The sequence below is a fragment of the Vidua macroura genome, chromosome 1, assembly GCF_024509145.1.
Source record: "Vidua macroura isolate BioBank_ID:100142 chromosome 1, ASM2450914v1, whole genome shotgun sequence".
Classification (NCBI taxonomy): Eukaryota; Metazoa; Chordata; class Aves; order Passeriformes; family Viduidae; genus Vidua; species Vidua macroura.
The window spans coordinates 72,249,569-72,268,707 of record NC_071571.1 but is presented as its reverse complement, the minus strand read 5'-3'; the positions used below and the strand labels follow the sequence as shown (position 1 = coordinate 72,268,707).

Here is a 19,139-nt window from a genome sequence, read left to right as displayed (position 1 = left end):
ACACTATCATCATTATTTCACAGGTATTTTGCAAAGCAGCTCTCAAAAATCACTTCCACAAGGGTCACTGCCATCTCCTGCAACTTCAAGTTTACACTGAATTACAGCAATAATCTTTAGTCATTTTCCTGTGCTCAACTGGATTTATGGCAAAACATCTCAGATCACCCATATCTGGCTCCGAGTGAAACAAAAAGGGAATTTATGCCATTATATCCCTAAAAATGGTCTTTAAAATATTCAGAACAGTCAAAATAAAAGATAAAGCTATTTTTAAAATCAAAGGTATTTTCATTTTCTCACAAATTTACAAAGGAATAATATTTAGAAGACTAACATGTTTCTCAAAAAAACTCAGTTAGGAAAGCAAACATACAGAAGAACTATCAGCAGTCAGATAAAGGAAAATAAGATGTTAATGAAAACGTGATATCATCCCCCACCCAATCCAAGACTCCACAAACTGCCAGCATAAAAGGCTGAGAGGGAAGATTTTCTTACCTAGCGTCATCCAGCTAATAATTTGATTCATTACAGGTAATCCCTGTTTGATCTTAAGACTGTTATGGGTACTGCCCACAACATATGTCGAAAGTGCAACACTGAACATCTAGAAAGAAGAAATCGGGCAATGAAATACAAAATTAATGCATGGATCTCTGCCATTCCACCCTGAATATGTAAATATACTTTAGAATTGCATAAACACCTCATCTGAATCACCATAAGAACAGGAAGTCAAAGACAGTGTCAAAATTCATAACTTTTTATAACTTACAATTATTGGCTTTTTTAAAACTTCCCTCTAGATTACTTTTTATTAGCATTCTTATTATTTATTTGTGCTATTTTAAAATAGTACACACACATGACCTGGACCACTGATTTGACATGCTATGCTCTTTGTCAAGAGTAACTATTTAAACACTCCTGCAAACCACAGAAAACACACACACCCAGTCCTTCAAGGGGCACTTGTCCTCAAATAGCAGCCACAAAGAACAAGCAGAGCCTTTGGCTTTGCTGCAGAATCGGTACAGGGAGAAGGGAAAGGCTCCTGGAAGAAGAGAAGCAGCAGCAGAACAAATCGGAGGTAATTTTTAAGAGACAGAAAGAAGCTGTTGAGTTTTTTTGCCTCCCAACTGAATTGACTGAACCACTTCAAGCAGAGCCCTCTGCCTTGCAGAAGCAGAGAAGTTGGAGAGGTTTTTTCTTTGACTAATTCAAGAGACATCATTCAGTCATCTAGTACATGCAAAAAACCTTTCGAAAATTACCCCATGAGTCAGTTATTTTTGAAAGGTGACAATTATCCAAGAAAATGCTTGAGCCAAGTTTTCAATTACTGCTATTTATTCACAACTCTGCAGTTCCACTAAAAGGCAAATCAAGCATGCACAATACTTTGCAAACATGCACTTTAAAACCGCGTTACAAGATGTAATTGCAATCGTGGCTTTTTAATGCACAGCAACTACACCATTCACATCCATCACTTTGTACCATATGAATAGCTGCTATTTCCCTGCTAGACTGCAGTGATACCTAGTGGGATCAGCCCAGACGATACATTTAGCATCAGCATTCTTTGTTGACAAGTTTCACAGGTGCTCAGTATCTGCTGCTTCTATTTAATTTCAGGCCACAAGAACATGTACCTTGTATTTCTCTGTGACATCAATAAACTAGGTCACAACATTAGGCATCCAAAAGCTCAGGGAATAGGATCTTTTAGACTTCCGATGTTTATTTTGGATACTTTTGCTGTATTCAGGCCCTTTGATATATCTTATTAAGTTCTTTTTGGTGTCATGAGCTCTGGTAATTCCTCTGATATCCCCTAGATACTGGTGAAGTCACTTTGCACTGACTTTGTGTCACCCTCCGTAATATATCCTGTGCCTTGGAAGATTTGTGATGGCCTGGGAACATTAGTAAGCACAATGTACTGCTGCTAAATCTATGCCAGTGTCCAGGGAAGGGCTCAGCAGGTGCTTTTGAGAATCTGCATTCACATTCAAACTGCTCTTGGCTTCCACCAAGAGCAAGTTCCACAGTTCTCCAGGACTGTGGAACTGAGCGGAAGAAACTTGGAGATGCAAGCAGAGATCTCCAGCTAAGAATCTGTCTCCCATCATCCTTCATAACCCTCTCTGATGTTCAGAGATAATTCCTGAACAACTAAAGAGCAGGTCTCAGATACCCATACCTTTAGGTCACAGCTACAAAGAAGAAACCAAGGGTGACACCCTTGGAGTGTCAACACTCCAACACTGCCAGCTGCTCTGGCTGTGAGCTCTCCTAAGCATTGAACATTGTAAGGACCCACAGGGAGAATGGCAGGAGAACCCAGCATCATCAGCTGTGCACAAGGCTGGTTCAAAACACCCTTTCTGTCCCCTGGTTCCACCAGAATGACATGGATTCCTAGTGTTCACTTCTATTTCAAATGCCATGTAGATGCTGCACTTAGCAACATGGTTTAGCGGTGGTCTTGGCAGTGTTAGGTTAATGGCTGGACTTGATCTTACAGGTCTTTTCCAACCAAAATTATTCTATAATTCTAATTTAGAGGAGGAAACTAATAAACTGACGACCTTCGACACACATGAAGTCCAAGCATCCTGGGAATAATAACTTGGTCCAACATTATCAACCAATGAAAACAGCGTGTTTTTGGTAGTGTGGCAGAAACTGGACATCATCTATGAAACGGATGGCAAAGAGAAATTGGTGCTCTCTCCAGCAAAAATTAAGTTATACAGTAAGCACTGCAGCAGTCTAGCTAATGGATTATTAATTACTCCTGTTTTCATCCTTACTGAAGCCTTAATGACCTCTCAGAGATCACAGAATCAAAGAACTGTTTAGGCTGGCTTAGGCTTAACTCATCAGTGACCCCAAACATTAAGTAACAGCGTTATCAGAGGAAGGCATAACCTTTGATGGCTGCCTCCAAACACCACTTATGGGGGACCTGCAAAACCTACTTTTAAGAAATCCCTTGTCAGATGCAGAGCAGGAATCTAATTGAGTGTGCTTATCTATTTGAATGCCAGTGGCCTGATCACCATTTGTCGCAGCAAAATAGTTATTTTCCCCTGACTAGGGGATTCATCTCACCTTTAAAACTGGGAGTTGTAATCAAAATTCAGGATCTCAAAATGAGCATTTTTAAAGATTACCCCTTCCTGTTCCCACTGAAAAGTCCAACTCAGAGGAAAATATAATAGTAGAATTAGGGAATTCCACTGACTAAAAATACCAGTATTCTGACAAGCATTTTCCTTTTGTATTCCTGTACATTTCTAAGCAACCAAATGTAACCTAACCTCAAAACAAGACCTTTATTTAGAAACACATATAATGCCTCTGTAATGTCCTTTTATCCCTCTACATCTGAATAATCTCACCTCCCAATCCTTTCCAAAATGTGAAGGGTGGATCCCATATTTTCCATTCCCAATTAAGGTACTAAAACAAAAATCTAATAGAGACTATTAATTACATGTCACTATTGTAAAATATCTAGTGATTAAGGGGCAATTTGAGGAACTTTATGATCTTAAAAGTTGGGAGGAAAATGAAGATGTTACTTCCAGAATAAGCAGGCAGAAGATTTTCATCTAATTATCACTCTGTGAGTGAATTTCCTGATTCTTTAAGTATGCTCAAGAATAGTCTGGCATTACTTTTTTACTACAGACCAATTTCTTCATCATCATGAGATGCTGCAGCAGTTGTGTGGTGAATTCAGGTAGGCCAGCCACCTACTGGGCTGCTCCCTCACTTCCCCACCCAGTGTAAACTTTTTTCAGGCATTCCAGCAAGAAATCCATTGCCAAGTGGATACTGGAAATTTATGTTCTAAATGCTTAGGAAAGGAACTGACATCTCTTTTCCACATGTAAGCTAAAAAAATTAAGAGACATCACCACCATATTTTACACGCATTCATGCTCAGCTAAAGTCATTTTAAGCATTCATTACTCCTTCCCTTCCTCCTTTCAACCAATTTGAGCTCCATACCTAAATCACTGATATAATGAGTGCATTGCTTTGCTCAGCAAGAAACTAAATCATAAAAGATAAAGCTGGTCCTGAAATAAAACTATTATCTTCTAATAGGTTGAGGGGGGGAAAAGAAGAAAAAAGAGGACAGCAGACACGCAAGGTACACTAGAATCTTAAAGCTCTCTAGAACTTAATTAGCTCCAAGCATGAAAATAACCTACCTATTTCACGAAGGTATAATTCACCTGAAAGAAGACTTGACCAACAGAAAACCAACGCAGTATCAGTTTCACATTGTTTTTCTACAGTCAGAAACAAGTTCAGCCCCCTGAAACAGCAAGCCTTGGTGTGCATATGCAACTACTGCAAAGGTCACTGGAAGAGACATACATGCACCAAAGATGGGACAAACTCTCAAACTCTCCAAGCAGAGCATCAAAATCTATATGCACATCGATATATCAAGCAATATAGTTATGCACAGGATGGCCTTTTGAGAACACAGCATGATGATGTTTAAATATGTGCACATGGTCCTCTTGAAATACCCAAAGAGAAAACTCTTAGGAATAATCATTTTTTTCTTGAAAATAGTGGCCTTGGTAGACATATGTTCCTAGAAAGTAAATAAAAATTTGCACATAAAAACCCTCTAACATTCAAAATTACTGAAAAGTAACAACTGACCTGATAAAAATATACTTTCAGATCTTCATTATCTTTGTATTTATTTTCACTTTTACAAAGAGACGCCAACGAGAAGAAAGATATCAAGATGGTCAGCAAACCAGCTGCTATTCTGCAAAAACAAACAAAAGAACAATAAAATCTCAGAAAACACCATCAAAAATTTCTTTTGCTACTGTACGCTGTCTTGTTGCACTTGACATCCCACACCAGATTCAACCCCAGGAGCACTTTGGCTTTCCTAATCTGTCTTGAGTATTCAGTGTCTCCAGGTTCCTCTTGGATTATCTAGCCCTGCTCTCACCTCCATGTTTCCTTTACGACTGTGCTGAGTCAGGAGCTCTCTGTTCCAACCATACAAGTTTTATTAATGTACTGAAAAGCCCTGACTTAACAGTACCACTGCTCAAGAACAGAAACACCTATTTCTCCCTGGCTTTCTGATTTCTCCCTCTTGTGTGTTCAAGCATCAACTTATCTGTAACATTCTGAAGTGTCACATATATTTTTAATTGCTGCTTCAAACCTTTTCAGCTTCAAAACTCCCTTGAAAAGTTTCAGACAAACACAGTGTTTCAAAGTTACAATGTTTCATCAGAAGAATAAATAGAAAGATGTACAGCCTGGGCAAGGTGAATATAAAGAGGTGTCAGAGAGGAAAATCTGTAGGTAATTTAATTCCATTTTGATTTCTAAGCTGTGCACATATGTTCTAAAGAACAGAAAATCCTCAGTTTGGACCAGCAGAAGTACACACATGTGTATATACAGCTGAGAGGCTGTAACACAGTCAAAGCAAATCTGTGCTGAATATTTCTAGTGTGCCCAAGGATCAAGACTAAGAAAGGTTTTCAACAGATAAATTTAAAACACAGTGGAAAATTCTGAGGCAGAATGTCAATAATCCTGGAAATATCTGGGCTCATAATTCTACCTGCAATCACATATTACTGCTCAAATCCCGTGTTTTACTGAGGATTGGCTCTGCTGAGGCATAGCATCTTCTACCAGCCAGCAGGAGCCATTGCACCCTAGGGTAAATTCACTTTTTTGCAGTAACTACAAAGAGACCACAAGCCTAACCCTTCAGGCCAACCACCTGGATTGCATCCAGATATGAGAGAATGCTCCTATGACCAAACAGTGGCTCACAAGTGGAGAGGGACAGATAACAAAGATGTACTAGAAAAACAGTAAAAAACAACAACTGTAGAAAATCAAACAATACTAGAAAAGAAGACTCAGGACAGAGAAGCAGAAGTGGAAAAAAGAAACACAGGAAACATAGAGGAAGAAGAGAGCTCTGCCTATCCTGTTTATTTCCCTGAATATCTCATTAGGTACAGTGTGCTATTCAAAGACAGATTATTTGAAATTCGGTGGACAAGTTCTGAAAGATGCTGTTGAAAGTATATTGCTGTTGACTAAATTCTTATTCACATAGGATAGTGCTGTTGACCATATTTGCATCCCACTGAAGCTTCTCCTTTAATAGTCTCCTTTATTTTCCTGTAAAATGTGAACATTTTTCTATTGTGAGAAATGTTTCCCTTGACAAGAAATTACAGAATAACACAAAACCAAATGGATGTGGCAAAAGAATTAAAAGTCTATTCTCATTCTCATTAGTGAATAACTGAGGTCCCTATAATCATGTTATTTAAATTCTGAATTTCAACTCCTGTCTCAGCCAGCTTTCCATAATACAATTCCTCACAAATACCAAAAGACAGCCTAAATTTTGAATCAAAGAGGGAATAAAAAATTTAAAGAACAAGATGAGATTCTTACACCAGAGGAATGTTTGGTTCTCTTCCTACAACAGGCATTAATGGAAATATTGCCAGGATCACACACAGGAGAGTCCAGATCAATGCTTTTGTCTAGAAGAAGAAGGAGGTCATGTGGACAGACAATTGTCTAATCATAAAGAAATACTTCTGTGAACTACTAACAGCTACTAGCATCTCCCATACAGCAGTTAATTAATCAACACTGAGAGAGAATACTCTGAGAATATGGTACCATTATCCAGTCCTTGCATCTATGAGCCATTTGATTTAGCTACCATAATCATCTAAGTAGTTCTTGAAACTCTTTGCTAGGAGGAAAAAAACCAAAAAACTATCCCAGGTGTTTTATTTAACTAAAAACATTAAGAGCTGTATAATTTAAATTTTTCAAGCTCAAGTAAAATTCATATTCATGTTACAAAACATCATCTGTGCATATCCAGCTTTAAGACAAGTTACTTGATTTCTCAACTAGAACAAAAAATTGTAAAATACAAGCCTCCATCTTGGCAGTTCTTGGAGAGCAAGACTTAGCAATTTGACTCCTTTTCTCTATCCTAGAACCCTAAGTTTTCAGTATCCCCTGAAATAAGAGACATTGGAATCAATTAATGGAAGTAATGTCTCTTAAATTAAATATTGTGCCACTTCATGAAAGTGGATGTTTTTTCCTAGGAAAAGCAATACAGAAATTTGCCTCTGAGGAACAATGTGTCCCAGCTGATTGCAGACAATAATGAGTTGACAACTGCCTTTCCGTTACCTTCAATATTTTTTTCTAATAAATGATCATATTAGTTAAACGGTGACACTTTCACCAGTCGTGCATGTCAACACCACAGTCCACTGCAACAGTTTGATAAATGATGTGCATTTCATATGATTGAGTCAAGCATTTTTTAGTCATCAACAACAGAAAACTGATAGCTAACCCACAGTTACTCCAAAACTCTAAAGCACTCATTACTTCTCACATATAACAGATCTATCCAGATCATATTAAATTCCCTTGCTTTGCTACATGCAGCTTATGACAGAGATCGGAAAAAGAGCATAACTGAATAACAATCTAAAGCAGCATTCCAAAGCATCCCAACATCCTAAGATGCAATCCAACTGTTCACCAAAGCAATACCATACCTTAGCTTGAATCCACAGCTGTGTGATCACTGGCCAGCCAGCAAACACAAGAAGGCCAACAGTAAGTGCAGAGCGGTAGAAAAAGCTGAAGACCTAATTAAAAAAAATCCAAGAGAGGACTGAAAATCAAACACATTAATTCCTCAGAGAGGTAGAATACAAGAAATGAGACACCCTGTTGATACATAAGGATAAAATACTTACTAGTATTTCAATTCCCAGTATACAAACCAAGAGGAATCCTATAAATTGACCAATATGAAGTGACAAAACATTTGTAGCAAGGTCTTGAATGACAGGAATTCTGTTCAAAATGATAGAACAAGAAAACCTTCATTAAAAAAAAAACACCCAGAAATAACATAGCATCTTACCTTTACAGGGCAAGGATGAGGTCAGAGCAGAAAAAAATTTAGAGGTATTGCTGGTCCTGCCTAGACCCCATGGTTGATAGCCAGATGATCCTTCTGCCCAGTTTTACTTGATAGAAAATCTACAATAAAATCCTCCAGCTTTTTTCCTCCCATATTTGGCACATCTTTGCCAATGTTTGGACAAGCTTCAGATTATTCACTACTCAAATTAGCTCTGAGTATATGAATATTTTTGGTTATGTTCTGCTTAATGTCTGTCATAACGGATGAAACATTCAGAAGCTTTAGAGAGAGAAAAACCTTCCTTGTTAGCTTTTCCTATGGTTTATGAGACAGCTCATTATCTAACTGCAGTTGGTCTCATTTTCTCTGAATAATACCGAGTTGGTATCTACAGATTGCCAGTAGATCAGGAAAGTAGGAATCAGAAGATAACAAGTATTTTTGGGCTTGGAGTAAAAGGAGGCCCAAACAAGACAAATCTATTTCAATATGGGAGCACATTCCTCAGCATGACTAGCATGTGTTCTCCAAAAGTAGCTGGTGTTCCACAGACTTGACACTTTGCAGGATCATTTTGCAAAATAAGTCAGCTGCTACAGGTATTTGCAAAGATTTTAGCACTTTTGCAACAGTTGCAAGAGTACTAAAATTATGTTTTTATGGAATTAGCATAATTTATTTTTGCTAATAGAAAAGAGATCTTCTAGAATTGGCAACTGTATCAGTCAGTTTGGACACTACTCATTATGTCAACTGAAATATAAACCAGAGTCCTTTGGAATGTCTCAGGAAACACTTAAGGAAGTTTTCTCCCAAATTTATGGGAAAAATTTAATTCTCTACAAGAAGGAAGTCCAGACTTGGTCTTCTAAGACAGTAGTAATAAATTGCATTCTTTACTTACTCTTTCACAACTGCATACCATACTGGCACTGGCAAGAGACAGTATATATAGTATGTCCAAGGACATGCTTGAATCAACAGGAAAAAAGCTATTATCATTCCAGCAGAGGCAAAACCATAGAAGAGAACAGTAGATGTCTGAAATACAAATGTTTGGACAAACATTCTTTTAACAGCAATAAAATGTTTTAAATTACACTCTATTTTCCATTTGTTAGTTACACAGTAAAACAAATGCTATTTTAACACAGCCACACAAGCTGCCATGTGTCTCTACATAACTCTAGACAAAGTCAGCCAGATTAAAAAAAACAACAGTAGGATTTGAAGATCTAATTCTAAATGTGTCTCTTCATAAGGTCCTGCAGTAAATTCTGCATGGGAAAGACATACTTGTACAATCTGGAAGCCCAATACATGCAATGTCATTTATGTTCAATGGATATTTGGAATCCATCTGAAGCCAGAGATGCTAAGGGGTTTGGGAGAAAGAAATCTCAAATTTAGATTCTAGAAACAGACTTGGAATATAACCCATTGAGTTCAAGTTCACAGCCTTACAGTCAAAGCATTTAATGAAAATTCCATCAGCACATTTCTTCCTCCTGCTTGAGACATTTGTAAGAGAAGTAATTAAATTAAAATATTAAGCATTAACTCCTACCAGAAAAAAACCACTACTATTCAGGATCTAGGAACAGCTACAAAAGCAAGCTTGTGACCAGCCTTCCACAGGAGAAACTTCCTTCCTCAAAGAACCCACCATTTCAAAATACAACAGAGGACTAGTGTTGCACGGCCCTAAAAGGTAGCATAGCTACAACTCTTATGATATTTCATCTTAACCTACAGGTACTGCTTTGGGCTTTTCTTAGAAAAAATAGACACAGGATTGGAATATTATGTACTCAAAGAAACACATTCTCAGACTGAGAACACTCTTAAGGAGAAACATCAAAGAGAGGAAAATTTTCAAATGGGTTATCTCAGATAGGCAAGTCAGTCCTTAATCACCAGCAGAAATCCCTTGTTTGTGCAAAGAGAAGCATTAAACAGTCACTCTGCATCTGCCTTTTATCTGGTCATTGAACTATCCTTTCTTATTCAGGGACATTCAAATATCAGAAGAATTACTGGTAAGGGAAGATTATGTACAAGTTTTAAATAAACCATTTTATCTGTATGTATTACAACTTGACATAGCAAAGGTAGCTTTAGTGTAGGTAATGACAGACACTACTTTCTTCTGCACAAATGCTACTTTTTTGAAAGAGGTAGACAGATACACAACTGTGTTAAATATGCTGAGAAGAAGAGACAATCAGCTCACAGTTCACCTAGATGGATTAACATCTTTTCTGGCTCCCCCTCCCTGTAACTGATGTACAACTGCCTTGATCTAAAATGACAGCAAATGCAAGTTCTAAATTATTTTTAAAATAGAACTTTTGCTAAGATATACCATTAGACTAAGAGAATATATGCCATATAGAAAGCTGACCTAGAAGAATTTGGCTTTATTAGTTTTAAATTTTACGTATGCTAACATATAGACAGAATGAATATGCATATATATGATATGCACACAGTATAATTTATCACTGAATGAGTAAGCACACACAATCAACATTTTATTCCATATAGCAACACAAATACTATAGAGTCCAATATAGTCAGTCATGCATTGAAAGTGGAAATGAGATTTGCAATTCTGTGAATATTTAAAATAAATTTAAAGGTTATATTTCTTGCTAGGCAAAACAACATCCTATACCAAAAGAAAAAAAAAAGTGTTTTTTCATGCGCAGCATAAGAAGCCAAAAACTTTTAAAGATGATATATACAGGATATGCAGTTTCATTACTCAGAGGCTTCTTGATTTTATAAGGGTGTGCTTTGCAGGAGACTATTTGTCAATGGTAGATTAGTCACTCAGCAAATTTCTTTAAGTTGCTCCAATATAAGCTATAAACCAAATAACTTCCATATATGAAGCATTAGCCTCACATTGTGATTCTCTAAGTATTTAGGAACACTAAAAAACACTCCTACAGAAAAGAGCCTCTTATGAAAACTGAAGAAAGATAAATTTTATAGACAAAGAATTAAGATACCTAACTTTTTTTTCTGCCAGTGTCACTAGCCTAAAATTTGTCTTCAACAAGTAAAACCAATATAGGAAATTAAAATCTATGTCAACTAAGAATGCAAATTTTTCCTTAATGCAGTTATTAATATGCCTGATACTCAGCCTACTTATTGTAATTATTTTGTTTGTATCGAACATAACATGCATTCTGGATTATTTCCTCTCAGTTATTTGATGAAAGAACAACTAAATCATGCAGTACAGCACTTATGAATATTTTCCATTTTAATTTTGTTTCAGCATTTTCACTAAAGGTCAAGACTATCTCATTTCAGCCAGTAGTAAAAACCTCAAGACAGCACGATAGGAATTTTCTCAGAGTAATATACTGAAGGCAGTAAAGATGTTAAGTGAGTGCTCATTCTCACCTACATTACAAAATGAAACAATCCTTTTATTCTGAAACAAATTCTTGAAGTTTGGGAGCATTTCCCCTCCCCATAAATGCTTTAACCCTTCTCTAGTGAAATGATAGCTTTTTGCCTATTCACCTTTTTAAGGTCCCTCTTTTCCTGGTGAATGACTGAAAATAAATTCTTAGGATTTTATACTTTGTGGAAAATCAAACCATAATAATATAGTCAAAAAGAGCTTCCTTCATCTTTAATGCCCTCTGCACACTTGCAAATCACAAAGAGCAAGGGAGCACACTGTTTTGTGAAACCACAGCTCACCTTCTATCAAAACAGGCTATACATTTTAAAAATGCCATGATTGGACTGCACAGTTTCTGAGAACAGATGTAAAATTACCAAAGAGGGCAGGAATCAAATTATTTACATGCTGGGTTTTTTGGCCTTACAGTGAAGAGACATCAGTGAAACTGGAAGCCTGAAATCTGTATTCTTCCAAACAATTATTATTACGAGTACTGTTAATACTGAAAATTAAACCTGGTTAAACTAAACCCAGTTAAAGACAGACCCTTTAACAGTTTTCAATCACTATGTTTTCTCACACTTGCATTAGCATCTCAAATAGACAGCTGTAGGAAGAAAAACTGAAGAAGCACAATATTGCACACTCAGACTTACACATCTTAGGAATTCTGATCCTAATCAATGGACTTAACAGCAACACCACACAGGATTACAGCAGCTGGAAAACTCAACAGCTTGCCAGTTTCCATATTAAGTCAAAGAAGTAGAAAGTATTCAATTTATCCTGCACAGCATGCATGTAATACTGAAAACTGATAGAAAAAAAAAATAATTGAATGCTTCCAACCTACCTTTTTATTAGCTGAGACAGTCTTGGTCAAATTGGTATGGGCTTTGATAATGACCAAAATCACGTAAGTTGTCCAGCCCACAAAACTCACTGCAATACTCAGACCCAGGAATAATCTATCATACGTGTGGTAGTAGGACAAGCCTTCCAAAGCAAGGTTAATCAGGGTTTTGCACAGGGATACCTGGAGGCAGACAAAATATTTAAGTAATGTATTAGAAGAGAGTGAGCTCCCCATTCCACAAATCAACCTAACTGACAGCAACTGGCACTCAAGCAGCTCCACTACTCCTGGCACATGTGTCCTCTCCATGCTCAGGGACAGTGTTTTGCCCAGCACCAACTGCTGGAGTGCACACTGCTTGGGACTCCTGCTGGATATCAAGTCAACCATCACCTGGATTTCACCATCCTCTCCGGCCACGACAGTGGTTAGAAGGTGAATGCCACACAGAGAGCACACCTGGAACACCACCTGCTACCAAGCATGCCATTTGGTTTTCCCACAGGCATTTGACTGTACATATTCCAGTGTAAGTTACTCCCTTAAAAAACAGTCATGTGCTCCTGAAGGCACAGGATTATGGATGCAGTTGAAATATGGTCACTCTCCACAGCCCGAAGTATTCCCTGCCTGGGTTTTGATGTCCTCCACTTCAATAAGTACCTGATACCACAAGCACCAGCAGTGAATTCAGAGACTAAACTGGAGTCCCAGATGCATTTACAGAGCAGCTGCTTGTAGCTCTCAGGATGTAAATAATTTGGAAACAAGAAGGGTTGTACATAGTCTATTCACAGGTCCCCTCACTCAATACCTCCACTGGGGAGACACCATAATAAAGGCCATGGGTTTTCCCACCATGCCATTTGGGTGTGCTGTGATTTACCCAAAGATGGGAAGCTCATCTGTGTCATTTGGAAGAGTACAGCAACAAGGTGAACATACACAACAAAGCTTTTTTATATGTGCAGGTATCCATTTGGCATTCAACAACAACCCAGGAAAAGGTACAGCAACTACTGAAGAGATCACAAGTCTGGCAGTGGGCAAACTCACCCCAAAAGACATCTATTCTATACAACTATGAGTGCATATTTGCAATGCAAAGAGTTGCAAGGTTCAGGCAAACAATCATCCACACCCCAGGTTCTGGGAATGAAAGAACCTTTCTGCATTGCAATAGAGGATGCTGAGGATAACCAAGGCACAGGCACAGGTCTGAAGTGTGAGTGATCAAGAGTGAACTTGAACACCTGGAGCACTCAAACAAACAAGGAATAAAATTTACATATAAGCAACAATACGAAATCACAAGTTCTACTCCTGAAATGCATAAAACGTCTCCTATCAGTAAATGTGACAACTAAGTAGAAGTATTAGGAAACCAAAAAGAAAACCTTCTCCCACAGCAAAATAGATCAATTTATTTAAGCTGAACAGTTTCCAATTTACAAGAAAGCAAGTAAAAAGGCATAAAATAGATTTAGCTGTCCTGTGCACAAAATAGTAATTTATTACCCTAAGAATCACATGAGGAAAAAAGAACTGAACCCTAACACATAATGGAAGTCTTCCATGCGCATGGCAGGTTAAAGATAATCTTACATATTCAGTATTTTCATTTTCATACTTTTTAACACAGAAGTCAATGGCCAAACCAAATCTGTTAAAATGAAAGACTTCTTGGTATAATTTAGCTCTACAAATTCTTTCTGTGAACATCAGAATACAAGCATTGGTGAACTGCATCCATCAAGTACCCCATCACACAGTGAGTGCTAGCAAATGCTTAGGAAAGTAATACTGGAACTGAGAAGCATAATTCTATGTATGGCTCCCAGTCTGACACACTGAAATGTGAAAGTAAAACCAAGCACAGCTGGTTCAGGTAGAAAAAAATGGATCAGGTAAAGCAGGATCCATGATGGAGCAAGATACCACACTTTTTTTAATGCAACTAGCAATCTAAGTAGTGCAAACATGAACTACATTCCTCAGTTTATCTCTCAATTTACCCTTTTCAAGTGTGGAAAATAAAAACACACATTGTGTGTCATTATACTACGAAATAGTAACAAACAGTTTAAGTAGTATGAGAAAAAATACAGCAAGTCAGCATTATTTATTAGAATTGATATGAAAATGTAAAATTTTGAAGACTTACAGTGGGGTTTTGAGTTAATGAGATGTGTATCACAAGGAAAGAAAAAAAGTTTTATTTCTCAGTTAATTGAAAGAAAAAACTATTTACATATAGCAAAAACAGACTTACCGCTTCATCGTACTTCTGCTGCTCAATATATAGTCTTATTTTTTTAAAAATGTTGATCTGTTCAGAAGCAGAAAGTGGTCTGTACAACAATATAAAGAGATATTAACATTTCTCCTTTTCATGAGAAGAAAAAATTAACTTTGCAATTAAAATAATTATTCTGTAATGAAACCAAAATGTTCTGAACTTCATTAGAAGCAATTAGGTAACTGAGACTAATCAATTCCTCTGCATTCATCTTCACATGTGTCAACACAGCTGCTTTTTAACTTATTTTAAAATTGCTGCATTAATAGACATTTCTTTTATGTAGCTGATCCCATCTAATACTGCTGAGAATTATCTCCCTTGTGATTATTGACCATGGCTCTGGACAGGAAGCATAGCACACAGAAAAACTAAGCAATTTAATTGATTTGAATATGGCTGTAAGCAGTTGATAAGACAGCATTGAATGATTTGTTCTATGTTAACAGTAGATGATGCCTAAGAGTCTTCTCTTTGAAAATTATGACTGTGTCTCCTGTTACTCAAGAAGCTATTAGCTGAGTCCCCAGAGTAGGGGATAACACAGTTACCTGGCTACACTGAGGTCAGTGATAAAAATCTCTTTGATTTTAATGAATCTGATCATCAACCTAAACAACTACTACCATTCTTCCCTTACAGAAAGCAGTAACCAGGACAAACAAGCCAGTCAACCAAACGCCACCAAATGAAGGGAGAAGGAGCTGTTTCTCCTGTACCATTTTGTTTCCACATTTAGGGACAGCAGCAGGCCTGAGAATTCCAGGCTTACCCTGGATAAGTAATAAGCCATGACACAGTCCCTGGCGCTCTTGGCACCACAGACAAACCACCACAGGCCACAGCTCTCTGACAGCCAGGGAATTCATACAGCAGTTTCCTTCACACCTTCCAGAATATGGCAGTGGCACAGCACCAGCTCTCAACATCCGCAGCACAAGATGGCCCAGCTGCATGCACACCTACCTGCCTCTCTCCTGCTCCTTTACACGCCTCATTCACAACCACCAATCTCATGTTTCAGGCAGTGCCAAATCAGGTCACTCCCACCATTTAAATCAGCAGCAGCTGCCCATGCAGTCACTCAGCTGAACCAGGGGGCAGGTCTTGATTTCATGCAGCTGCTGCATGGAAGTGCTCATTCCTGCAGCTCCCAAACAGCCATGAATCACTTTTGCCTACAACCCAGTCGATAGGCTGATACAGCACTTAATAGATACATCAGTAATACATACACACCATCCTTTGAGCCATGAAGTATATTGCAAGTATTCTGTGCCTGAACAATCTGAATTTTTATTAGTAGTAACATCCTGGTATATTTTGATGCTATTTCATTAAGTTCAGAGCACAGCAGTATCATGCAGGAATTTTCCAAAACACTGAATAATTGGAAAAGCAATTAATCTTACTTTTGGGAAGAGTATTAACTGTAGAGTAGTACCTGTATTAAGAAAATGTTTATCTCTTTCCAGTCTAGAAAAGAATTGAAGGGTGGTATGTATAAACAAGTAGGAAGAAAGAGGTCCCATGGAAAAGGAAAAAAGGAGAAAAAGATAATCACAAGGTCATGGTAAGAGTTTGATCACCTTAATTTTAAGGGGAAAACAGAGGATTTTAGAAACTAGACTTGAAAAATAGTAAAGTGAATGTTGGTTGTTTCTGCACCTTTATGATATGTCTCTATGGAAGCCAACCTTACACCTCCACAGGTTGAGGGCTACAATTAGAAACAATTCTTAAAGGAGGCAAACCAGACCCCAAGCACTGCCTCAAGGAAATCTGTGGCTTTCAGACTTTGTTAAAATTTTTGTTTGGTAGGGAAAGGGAGCAAAACACGCAGTCAAGGTGGGAGTTTCACCACGTGTAATAATAGGAGGAAAAACAGGAGGGAAAAAATAAAGGAGAGAAAAAAAAAAGGAGCAGATTAAAAAAATAGCTTTTAGGTAAGGATTTAAAAAAATATCTGGAATAAATATTCATAAGCTTTATTTAGGACTTTAACACATTCAAGATGTTCCTATGTTCCCTGTCTTACTTTTATTGTTTTATACATAGTGGTTTTCATTAATTGTATGCTTGTCATATTCAATGCAAATTTCTTCCAAGCCAAAATCATATTTTACTTCATATCTTTAGTCATTTAGCTACAATCCACTTATTATCTTTTTATTCTCACTGAATCATTATATTACTAATGAACAATAGTCTTCACCTATTCCTTCTTAGAGGACGGCACCTAGGATCTCTATACATGGATGGTGCAACAGAATAAATGGGGTTTTCAAACTGTAAAATTTTGAGCAAGTCAAACACTGAAAGCAATTATTTTGTCAAATTGGATTACTATTGGCAGGTGCATTGTTAATTTTCAATAGCTAACATCATAACACATATATTACCTTACTTCCATATATATATAATTTTCAAGAGGTTGAATTTACAATTGTCTAAGAATTGTTTTTGTAAAATTTATTAATTTCACCAGAAATTAAGGACTATTCATATATAACTATGAAAATGCAAGGAATGATCATTATCTTAAGATATTTTTTATCTCTGTATTAAACAAAAAGCAAAGAAGTAATTAAAGAGATTTTGTATTTTATACCAGTCTAAAAAGGTTACCAAATATGCTGATAATCCCTCAATTCAAGAATGGGCATAGTTCTCTATAAGCAATTTATCATCCATTGAGGACACTGATTCACTTCCTGAAGCTGACAAAGTAGATGAGAGATTTAAAAGAAATCTAGATGTAGCAGAAAGCATAAAGAGACAAAGATGAGCCATGAAGAGAAGTGGAAAGTTGCCTATGAAAAAAAACCATGGACTTTAGAAATGGTGGTTCTATAAAATCTACAAGACTTACAAAACCACACGGAAAATTTCAATCTGAGAAATTAAAGCTTGAACTGTTCATAGCACCACTTGATTTTAACTTAAACTATTTTAAAGGTCTCCAGCAGAAGACAGTGTTAGGAAATAATAAACTGATAAGAGTTGCTCCCTGTGTTCTACTGTACAGCATCCCAGAGGCACTAGCAAATGTCAATGTATTCTTAAGGTCACTTAATACACACATCCATGCAATATTAATATTAATAGAAAGGAAGTGAATTTACTGATCATTATTAGAAAGATTCTCAATTCTAGAAGAAAAACTAGGGGGTATGTGTATATGCTCTTGCCAGCTATCTACCATCAAAATCCAATTCTAACAAATTGATGAATAGTCTTGCTTCACAAAATCTGAGGTCTTTTTCCATAACGCAAAAATACCTGTCCTATTAAGAGGAACACACAAAGAGAATTCAGTCAGTGGACTCAACTCTGTGTTCCTTTTCTTTTAAGAAAAGTATTGCAAAACACATGCACTGAAAAGGGTAGTACTCAGAGGTTTATCTTGAAAGAAAAAAACAAGAGCTCCATGATCACATGGATTATAAACACACATGCATTCACAATACCATCAGGATTCTAAAGACTTAAGATTACATTCTTCATAGAAAATTATGGTGGTCCTGGAAGAGCAATTTTATTTTTCATTATGGCTATCAGAAATTAACTTCCTGGTTCCACAGAGAAATCACAGCTTCATCCATGAATAAACATAATTAATTATGAAACAAGATGATTGGGCTAATCATGCAAGTGCTTGTAAACTCTCCCGAGATGTTAGTTACCCTTGTCATAGGTATACCTGACAAAATTAATCTTTCCAGCACATCATTCATGCTTCATGTAAGCTAAGCTATTTGACAGCAATTCACAACAAGACTGTGATGAAGTACATTCACCATAGCAATGTCAAAGGGATCTCTCTTTGGCCAACAAGTCTTGTTTATCATCACACTACAGAAATTACCATCCCCAACAGCATAGGTAGCATGCTGCAGACAAATCAGGAAATAAAAAAATCTCAGACCAGAAGGAGATGCCTTGCAAATACATCTGTATCCACCACTGCTAGTTTGTTAATTTTATTATGCCTGGTTATTTGGGTAAAGATTTATGGTAATTTTATTGCACAGTAAATTTTCCAGAATTCTGCTATAAAAAGTAACCCCTTCGTGTCTGTATTAGTTGAACACTTAAAATGCTGCAGATTTAATAATGAAAGTCAAGGAAGCACCACAGACCTGTAGATGAAATGTACAAAGAGAAAGACTGAGATCTTTGCCTAGCTCATTGTCAGATGAAAAAAAAATTCATTTCAGCTCCTTACCTACATACACTCACAAACCCCATGCACCTGACTATGTCAGCTCATGCATATCTACACCCTTCTATCACTGCCTTTTCACTCTCTCCATCAGAAAAAAAAAAAAAAGAAAATACTGTACATCCTACAACTCTTTGAGAGTGGCAAGATTTGCAAAAAACAGTGATCACATTTCTATGACCCTTATCCAGCAGCAAATCAGAAGTTGCTGTTCAGCAGTCTTTTAACTTTTTCATATTGGCTATTTGGGAGATGGGGAGGAAAGCATCTGCTCCTCCTGTTGATGCAAAACTAAAAAGCTAAAGGATATGGACACGT

At 37.1% G+C, this 19,139-nt stretch overlaps 1 protein-coding gene across 1 annotated transcript in view; it reads right to left on the bottom strand.

Annotated features, from left to right (window-relative positions):
* PIGN (phosphatidylinositol glycan anchor biosynthesis class N) overlaps positions 1-19,139 on the bottom strand; it is an 86,149-nt gene that overhangs the window by 26,896 nt on the left and 40,114 nt on the right. Inside the window, exons 12-19 of the mRNA XM_053984037.1 lie at positions 14,570-14,648; positions 12,295-12,477; positions 8,916-9,052; positions 7,839-7,938; positions 7,635-7,727; positions 6,493-6,584; positions 4,702-4,813; positions 502-610 (exon numbers count right to left, since the gene is read on the bottom strand). Coding sequence (XP_053840012.1) covers positions 502-610; positions 4,702-4,813; positions 6,493-6,584; positions 7,635-7,727; positions 7,839-7,938; positions 8,916-9,052; positions 12,295-12,477; positions 14,570-14,648 — 905 coding nt within the window. The remainder of the gene's footprint in view (positions 1-501; positions 611-4,701; positions 4,814-6,492; positions 6,585-7,634; positions 7,728-7,838; positions 7,939-8,915; positions 9,053-12,294; positions 12,478-14,569; positions 14,649-19,139) is intronic.